Source organism: Etheostoma spectabile, chromosome 6, assembly GCF_008692095.1.
Source record: "Etheostoma spectabile isolate EspeVRDwgs_2016 chromosome 6, UIUC_Espe_1.0, whole genome shotgun sequence".
Taxonomy (NCBI): Eukaryota; Metazoa; Chordata; class Actinopteri; order Perciformes; family Percidae; genus Etheostoma; species Etheostoma spectabile.
The window spans coordinates 13,118,874-13,127,503 of NC_045738.1; the positions used below are offsets into that span (position 1 = coordinate 13,118,874).

Below are 8,630 nucleotides of genomic sequence, written 5' to 3' on the forward strand. Positions count from 1 at the left end.
TATTATTATTATTATTATTATTATTATTATTACTACTACTAAAATAGGCCACTGTGTATTGAATTCACAACTTTCCAATGTTAACATTGTCAATTTGTTGATTCCTGATGTAGTTCCACAAAACATCCAGCAGGTTGCAGAGTAGAGGCGATATGTGTCCACAGGAAATAGACATAAACAAAGCGGAAGTAGTGAAAGATAACCTCGCTCATTTTTCTAGCTGTGCCGAGGCAATTTGAGAATCAAACGGCATCAAACTCACTTACTGTCGTCGCAACGACGCCGAAACATGGACAGATAGTGTTGGTTTTTTTGGGTAAATTGTCAATTTAACGCGTAATTTTAGGATGTACCGTGCATAAAACCCCACCGCTAGATTAGCAGCTAATGTTAGCCTGTCAGGCTAAATTCAAAGCTTGATAGCCGCTATTGTTTTTAGCACATTACGTTATGTTAGCAGCGGTATTTGCTTTATTTGTCGAAGCTGCATAGTCTCTTAATACATACATGTGAGGTCTTATTATTTAACGAATGTGTTATTTTGCTATCTGTCAATATTTGAGTAACGTTAACGTTATATCCTACAGTGTTGTTGGAACGGTTTAGCTAGTTTCTGGGTTTTGTAACGTTAGCTACCGTTAATGGTAATAATAATGATAGTTAATTAGCTAGCTATATACTTCCGTTCAAATTTACAAAGTGCTTTTTGTGAGGAAAAATATTAAAACAGTTTATTAAAATCGGGAGGCAACAACGGAAAATGAAATAATATACACCACAATATAGTAAAATGTAAATAGAGCAGATAATCTTTACTAGAACTGGAAAAAACCTGTTAATCAACCCATTGCTTCTGTGATTCTAACTTGTGTAACGTTTGCTACATCCTTACTATTTCCAACAGATATACGGAGGTAGTCCCTGTGAACGATAATCTAGTCACATCTGTGCCAATCTTGGACTGTCACTCAGGACTCTGACACATACCGGCACAGACAGTATTGCCTCTTGTGAAACTCCAGAGTCCTTCCACTCTTCCTGTGGCCACCAGCATGGCTAACAGCACCGCAACAGCCGTGAAGGTTGGGACCCCTGGCCCTGCTGGCAGAAGTAGTCCAGAGGGATCTCAGGTCTGTCTCATTTTGTTTTTCTTAAATCACTAAACCCAAAGATGACGCTTTTGTGTTAGGTTGATGCGCACCATCTGTATAGAGTCCCAATGACTTGGTGTCTGGAAAACGGCATAGACTAATCTTCCAACCTACCTTGCAAATATGGGCTTTAAAGTTGTGCGGTTAAAAAGGAATTACATGAACAGTTACATATATGTAATATGCATGTTGATATTAAGTAAAAGTTTGATACCATAGCCCAGGTTGTGCAGTTTCCTACCAGACCAAACGTTTGCTAGATAGTCTTTATGACATTCACAATTAATTATTTGGTAATAAGAACTAACTCCTCAATGCGAGAGCTACCTAAAGTGTGAGACAGTCCCACTGTGAAATCTGTCTTATTCATTCCCTCAGCAAACAATTAAGAGTGACCGATTAAAGTTGTTGTTCTTTGGAACCGTATATTTGGCATAACGATTTTATTCTTTACACATGCTCAGTATTATGTTTCAGCCCCATAACCTGTTTTGTGGGTTTTGAGTTTTAATGGAAAAAAAACTTATGGGTGCCTTGTCATTTTTTGTATTTAGATTCAAATTATTTTGCTTCTTATAAAGCATGTTGTGCTGCATTTCTATAAAAGTTTTTTAAAAATTATTATTAGACTACTATAGAGAGGACACATGGGCACACCTGTACTCTTTTGTAACTGAGTGAATGGATACATCTACTTTCTCTCCAGGTGCTCAGTAAGAAGAAGCTGCAGGATCTGGTGAGAGAGATTGATCCAAATGAGCAGCTGGATGAGGATGTTGAGGAGGTCAGTCAGTGGTTTTCATTGCCTATTTTAAATTAATTCTGCTCTAACATTTTTTTCTAAAAGTGTAATCATAAGCAGCAGTGGACTTTTTGGTGTGAGATTATACCACTTGCATCTCGCAGGTTCTTGTTGCTCTCTAGCTTCTCTAACCTACTGCCACATCCATCATTTGGAAATCTTATTCTATTGAAAGCTTGGCTGCATGAAAAATGGTGTGAGCTGAAATATAAGCAATAGTCCAGCCGCTGTGGAACGTTGCTTTCCTTTACTGAGCATGATTGATTGTTTTCAAAATGCTTGTCTCTTCTCAGATGCTCCTACAAATTGCAGATGACTTCATAGAGAGCGTAGTGACAGCGGCCTGTCAACTGGCTCGCCATCGTAAGTCCAACACCTTGGAGGTGAAGGATGTTCAATTACATCTTGGTAAGTTTACAGGTTATAAGTCTGAATATTTTCACATTGGTGAGTTGTGTGTCTCCATGGGTCACAAAAAAAAAAAAAGATCTCAGGAATACATATGATGGACGACCTGTATTTACTGGGGGGGAGGGATTGCTTTCAGAAATGGTTTGGGGACTTACACATACATTATGTCAATTTGATGTGTGAATCATTCATTTCTTTTTACCCAATGTGTTACTTTGAACACTAATGGCAGTCATGTTCCAATATGGCATTTACTGACATCTGTGAGAATTGAAGAGAGCAGATTTAATGTTTTTGCATTTTACAAAAACCGACAAATGGCATCTTAATGGGAAGCATTCATGGATCCATGGGCTGTAGAGAAAATACAAAAAAAAATCTTTGAAAATGTTATGCCAAAAAATGTGTTTTACCCCCGAGTGAAAGTCATTTGTGCTCATCTCCTTTAGTGACTGCAAACATTCAGTTAGAAAGCTTCATAGACAGTATAGTTTGGGAGTAACATGGCAACCAAACCACTGTTAGGAAAATTGGCAACTCTGCTTTGCTGTGTCCAGTTTAAAGTACACACAGACTGTCCCATTGTAAGTATAATCAAGGCAGTTGCCCAAATTATTTGATTTATAGCCCCAATAACACCATTAACAATTTTTGGAAATGAGATGGAAGTTAGATCTTGCAAGTATGACATATGATGATAGACTAAATTACTTGGCAATGAAGTTATGGCCCTTATAGCACATTCACTTGTTATATTTAAAGAAGTACTGCATACAGCCTGTGTCCTGTTGACGTGCATTGCTTTCCTCAGAGCGCCAGTGGAACATGTGGATTCCTGGTTATGGCTCAGATGAGATCCGGCCGTTCAAGAAGGCTTGCACCACAGAGGCTCACAAACAGGTGAGCAATAGAAGGCTTTGTTTCTGTTGGGCATATTAGGATAGTTATTGTAATTGTACAACATGTAGAAAAACAAGACACTGACTTATCTTGTTATATGGGAATGAACATGTATCGTGGGCTTAACCAGTTTTTTTTTTTACATTTCAGAGAATGGCGCTGATCCGCAAGACAACCAAAAAGTAGCAAGACTGTACACTCATCTTGTTTTTTCTTTTTCAGTTGGGATTGTTTTGACTAATAAGGAAGAAAGAGATGGTTTGGGTGGGATTTTTTCTTCTTTCCCATTCAACATTAGATAGTGTTTCATTATGTCTCACTAATGTTTGAGTGTTTTGCCAGCACCATCACACAATGTAATTCTTGTTTCATGATTTTGTTTTGTTGCCATTAAGCTAAGCCTGGCAGAACTCTATTCATTGCATTTTTGTCAATAAACATTTACTGGAATACTTCTTTTCGGTGACCACTGCTGCATCCGGATTGCATTTTGATACTAGAGCATTTGGATGTGAATGTTAAAAATTGTTTGGTGTTGTCTTGCATATAATAGATCATAACTGGTGAGTATGTAGTGGATTATAGCTCCCCTGTTTGCCCACTCTACTCACACAAGGCTGTTTAGTTTTTAATTTAAGGGGATCTATAATACCAAATTCCTACTACAAATGGTGGCAATGAAGTTGCCTCTGTTAGATATTTCATGTTTTGTATCGTTACTGGTTGTAGGTTTTATTACACTGACATTTATTTCAACACCATGTAAATTTTATTTTAACTTGTCTATTTCAGCAAGTTTTATCAAAATATGAATAGAAGTGGTGCCTACATGTTGACCTTTCACAATGTCAGATAAAAAAAAAAAAGAATAAATGACTAATCTGTTATCAAAAAGATATTTTGGAATATGGCATCTTTTGCCAGACTGAATTTGGAAAAAAACATGAATTCTACATGCAGGGGAAAGGGTTATGAGTTAAGGAAAAGGATTTTACCTTGTAGCTCATGTAAAATCAGTTCACTTGCTCAATATCTGCAGAGAACAATGGACAATAACCTGTATACAGACATTTTTGCGCATCAATGATCTTTAATCTGGGTGTCTTTTAGAAGTTAGATCAGTTGTCGGCGTTGTGGTTGCAGAAACACAGGAGGCTGTTCATCAACCAGATGGACAGTAATTACCATGGAAACTTCACAATATTTCAAAAGCACAATATCCAAGGGACTCCCTAGAGTTGTTTCATTTAATTATTTCAAAAACAGCCCCTAAAAAAACATCACTCACTTTAAGCATGCAGCTGCACAATTACTGGTGATGCAAAAAAGCCTTTCCCAGTCAAATATTCAGGACCAATCCATTAATTCACTGAGTCATAGGGGGATGTTTCTAATCTCCACCAAGGAACCTGATTGCTGCCAATCATCGACAGAACGAGCAACATGGACAGAAATCACAGATGGTGTGCAGGTTATGAGGAAAAACAGGTCTTTGAGAGTTGATAATGCCAAGTATTTCCCAAGCAAAAAGAGAAAAAAATGAATATCATTGTAACCAAAGTACAAACCTTTTTTAATCAACTTGCGACCACTCAGTTATATCATAGGCCCTTTGAGGCATAAGGTTGGCAACTATTTTCTCACTGTACAGGTCCAAAAATCAATAGAGAAGCTGTGATGGTATCCCTTCCATGCAGCTTCATCCTGCACCAATGGCTTTGGCTCAATATGTCATTACATCTCCTGCCCTTCTGAACTGAGGTAGGCAATGGCCTCATCAGTCCCTCTTAGTCTAATCAGCTGTGGGCCTAGAAACTTGGCATGGACCTCTATGTCACTTTCTAAGAGTCCTATAAATGGAAAACGCTATAGATTTAGCAATTTAACAAGTTTACAGTTACACTAGCAACTTTGTGAGAAAGGCCCACTTTGAGTTACATGCTCACAGTGACAATACTAACATGCTGATATAGATCATATTGGGGTCATATGTCTCTTGTTCCGTTGTGTTTTGTGTATGTCCTTGCCGGCATGTCTCGCGGTTATATCTGAGCATGTTTTTTTAGCAAGGTGGCTTTGGATGTCCTGAAAGGCACCATCAAATAAAATATATTATTAAAATGACCATGTTTACCATCTTAGTTTAGCTTATGTCAGATGGCAGTGTCATCAGTTTTCAAAAACCACGTACAAAAGAATTCTAATTTTAAACCTGATGATGGCGCTAGATTAAAGGGACCTTGAATGTATAGTTGTGAAGACATTTCCCTAAAAAACAAAAATAACCAGCTGGTGGTGCTAGATGAAAAGGCAGGGATCACCAAAGTCAGAAGGAAATGATCCTCCGGGGACCATGAATGTCTGTGCTAAATATCATGGAGGAAGGTGACCTTTGGCCCCAGGGTTGTCCAGCTTCTAAACTGAATGGTAATTCATCCAATAGTTTTTTAGGTTTAAAAGCTTTTTTTTCAGGCTGGACTAAAAATATCAGTTATCAAATCTTTATTTCTAAAGTTAAATCTTAATCCATTTCAGGAATGTCAACAAAGATTGTCTCTTCACAAAATAGGTGCAAGGTGATGGTCACGTTATTACAGTAAACATCCACTACAAATCCAACTTCCTGGGGGCCGGTTCAGGTTCTACGGTAACATGAGTGCAAATGGTTGACCACCACCAGTCCACAGTTTAAGCACAACACTTGTTGTTCTTGGAGGCTGTGCTGGGCTGTGCCAGGTTGGCTCTCTGCAACTGCAGCGTATGTGGTGTAGCGCACTTCACTCCATCCCAGCCCTCCTGCAGCTCTACCTCTCCACTCAACAGACCCTGGTAGACCCGCCGAGTTAGCAGCTCAAAGGCGTCCCTCACGCCCTCACCTGTCCGAGCAGAGGCCTCCACATAGGGCACCTCTAGCTGCCTGGCCAGTTTCTCAGCCTCTTCCCGACTCACCACCCTCTCCCCCTGAGCATCTCGGTCGCTCTTTTGGCCCACCAGAACAAACAGAACTTTATGTGGCTGCACTCGCTCGCACACTTCAGCATGCCACTCCTTAATATGGTCAAAGGAGTCTTGGTTGGTCATGTCAAACACCAGCAGGCCTCCGACTGAGTTGCGGTAATAAGAACGGGTCACTGATCTGCGGAAAGAAGAGGACAAACACATGGGAGAAACAAAGAGTGAGGAGCTTTGAATTTCAACACATGAAAACGTATTTCCTGTTTCAGTGATCAAATAATCAGCGGATTCTCTGTACTGTTTGAGTTAAGCTTCTTAAGATAAGCAAATTGACAAAGTCTGTTTCTCTGTAAGAGAAATTGATCAGCATTGTGTTTTTCTCCCCCTAATCATGAAACTGACAGAGGCATGCAGGTCTCCAATGAGTCTATGATTTAACCAAAGGATAGGCTTGTCAAACAGTCCTTCCAGCAGCCAGCTACTAAAAACGTACTTCTTCACTAATTCTTTATGAAAACAAACCGGATTGGGCAGAGTTTTTAGGCTGACTCATGGGATAAGCAAGCAACAGATACCATGCAGAGAGGAGGTAAACAGGCAGTTTGCAATCTACTATGCTTCTGTCAACTGGAGAACTGATATAATGATTTTAAAGACAATAGGAAACGTGTCGCAACCTTTCTTTCCATTAGGAATAATGCCTTTTCCACTGCAACACTGCATCTACTTGTACACATTACACACTAGTCTTGTGAGGGCGAGAGGGTGGATACACAGTCATATCAAATGCAAACACTGATGAACAGCTCTAGTGTGAACGGGTAACCAGTGGTAGTTTGTTTGGATATTATATTTGCATGAACACAAGTAACTTTTTGAATTTTCATACTGTCTTATACAAAGAGACACAGCGCTGCAAGGCCTGGTGCATCCTCACCTGAACCTCTCCTGTCCAGCTGTGTCCCAAAACTGCAATTTGACACGGACCCCCGGCTTCACATCCAGGAAGTGAACATAGAAGTCTACACCCACTGTCTGGTTGATGGACTCCAGGAACAAGTCTTCGGTGTAGCGCTTCAGCAAGGATGACTTGCCCACTGTGGAGTCCCCCAGCATGATGATCCTGAACTGGTACTGCCACAAAGTCAGGTCCATTGTTGCTGGTAGTGGAAAAGAGCGATGACAGTGAATAGAGCATGTGGGGATACAGAGGTGTATAGAAGAAGTTGTTGTACTATAGGAGCTTGACAAAGACAGAAAAAAAAGAAACTTGCAATAGACTAGCAACTCCACATCAGCTTCCCACCAGTTGGTCCCTTGACGCTCCAAATGTTGAGAAACAAACACAGCAGCCACTCCTTATTAATGTCGCAATCAGTAGAGCAGTCCGTGTTGATCATCCCACAATCCTATGCAGTTGATAGCTTCAGCACAAGTCTCAGTCCCAGTCCCATGGTGGTTCATCAAAACCTCTTCAAAAGCAGGTATTTGGAGAAAATATGTCCCACAAAGTAGATCCCAGTAGAGTAGAGCTGCAGTTCTTATTCACGTTGCTTATCTTAACTGCTACTGTAAGCATGCGCATGAGTGTGCAGTGCTGTGAAGTACTGAGTGCTGTCGTGAAGGAGTGTCGACTTCTAAAATTTGCCAGTTGAAACTTGACAAAAGGCGGGGCAGCACAAGGACAGAGGGAGGGCTGTTGGGAGGGCCAGATGGGTCAGGTGTGTGTGTGTGTGTGTGTGTGTGTGTGTGTGTGTGTGGGGGGGGGGGTGACAACTACATAGACAGTGGGTGAGTAACTTCCAACACAATCACGTTATAGTCATTTGCATAGAGTGAACATTGCAGCCTAAAAAGGGAAGTTGTAAACAATACAGCTTTATATTCCCTAAGGAAACAATAGGACATGCAAATCAATTTTCTACGATAGTTTTGTTGAGGTGTAATGTTATTTTTAGAAATGACAACATCTGTACCTACTTTAACATAGTCATTGTGACCATTTTAGTATTGAATAAAAGGTGTAATTAATATAACAGGTGTTTTATAAAAACAAATATAAATATAAAATAAACTATAAACCGAAGAAAAAAAATTAAATCTCACCTAAATTCATTACACGATTGTCACTAGGCAATTAAATCGTAGCAACTAAGAGTAATTGTCTTTTGGTAAACCTCAGCTGCTGTTTTTTCATATTATGGGGTGTAATGAATTGGACAGCATCTAGGGTCTGCCAGAGCACTTAAAACTTTTAGTTTTGTATATAAATAAATACACCAGTGGTTAAACAGTGCTATTAGTGAAGACAAAGCTTTTACGTCTCTTTAAGCTGAGTGAGTATCAATGCCTGTCACTGGTAAAAAGCAGAACTTGCTATGCTTCTCAGCTCCGCTAGAATAAAGGCCAGA

At 39.8% G+C, this 8,630-nt stretch overlaps 2 protein-coding genes across 4 annotated transcripts; one reads left to right on the forward strand and one right to left on the reverse strand.

Annotated features, from left to right (window-relative positions):
- The first annotated feature begins 133 nt into the window (after positions 1 to 133).
- On the forward strand, positions 134 to 3,714 carry taf12 (TAF12 RNA polymerase II, TATA box binding protein (TBP)-associated factor). Its single transcript, XM_032519510.1, has 6 exons — positions 134 to 316; positions 905 to 1,130; positions 1,858 to 1,935; positions 2,247 to 2,361; positions 3,176 to 3,264; positions 3,415 to 3,714. The coding sequence occupies exons 2-6, from the start codon at positions 1,053 to 1,055 to the stop codon at positions 3,448 to 3,450; spliced, it is 396 nt and encodes a 131-aa protein (XP_032375401.1). The 5' UTR covers positions 134 to 316; positions 905 to 1,052; the 3' UTR covers positions 3,451 to 3,714.
- Positions 3,557 to 7,859, reverse strand: rab42b (RAB42, member RAS oncogene family). 3 transcript variants are annotated; one of them, XM_032519506.1, is made up of 3 exons: positions 7,526 to 7,859; positions 7,157 to 7,379; positions 3,557 to 6,400 (listed from the first exon to the last, which is right to left on the reverse strand). In XM_032519506.1, the coding sequence occupies exons 1-3, from the start codon at positions 7,617 to 7,619 to the stop codon at positions 5,953 to 5,955; spliced, it is 765 nt and encodes a 254-aa protein (XP_032375397.1). In that variant the 5' UTR covers positions 7,620 to 7,859; the 3' UTR covers positions 3,557 to 5,952. The 3 variants fall into 3 exon arrangements, with proteins under 3 accessions (XP_032375397.1, XP_032375399.1, XP_032375398.1); XM_032519508.1 differs by having other exon boundaries at positions 7,494 to 7,781; XM_032519507.1 differs by having other exon boundaries at positions 7,490 to 7,781.
- Positions 7,860 to 8,630: the final 771 nt, after the last annotated feature.

Bases quoted from the DNA above. Each gene is read 5' to 3' on its own strand.
- rab42b (XM_032519506.1), bottom strand. From the start codon at position 7,619: ATGATCAACACGGACTGCTCTACTGATTGCGACATTAATAAGGAGTGG. The intron at 7,380-7,525 runs GTGGGAAGCTGA...TTCCACTACCAG, and splicing joins GAGCGTCAAGGGACCAACTG to CAACAATGGACCTGACTTTG. The intron at 6,401-7,156 runs GTGAGGATGCAC...TTCTTTCCGCAG, and splicing joins GCTGGACAGGAGAGGTTCAG to ATCAGTGACCCGTTCTTATT.
- taf12 (XM_032519510.1), top strand. From the start codon at position 1,053: ATGGCTAACAGCACCGCAACAGCCGTGAAGGTTGGGACCCCTGGCCCT. The intron at 1,131-1,857 runs GTCTGTCTCATT...CTTTCTCTCCAG, and splicing joins GTAGTCCAGAGGGATCTCAG to GTGCTCAGTAAGAAGAAGCT. The intron at 2,362-3,175 runs GTAAGTTTACAG...TGCTTTCCTCAG, and splicing joins GGATGTTCAATTACATCTTG to AGCGCCAGTGGAACATGTGG.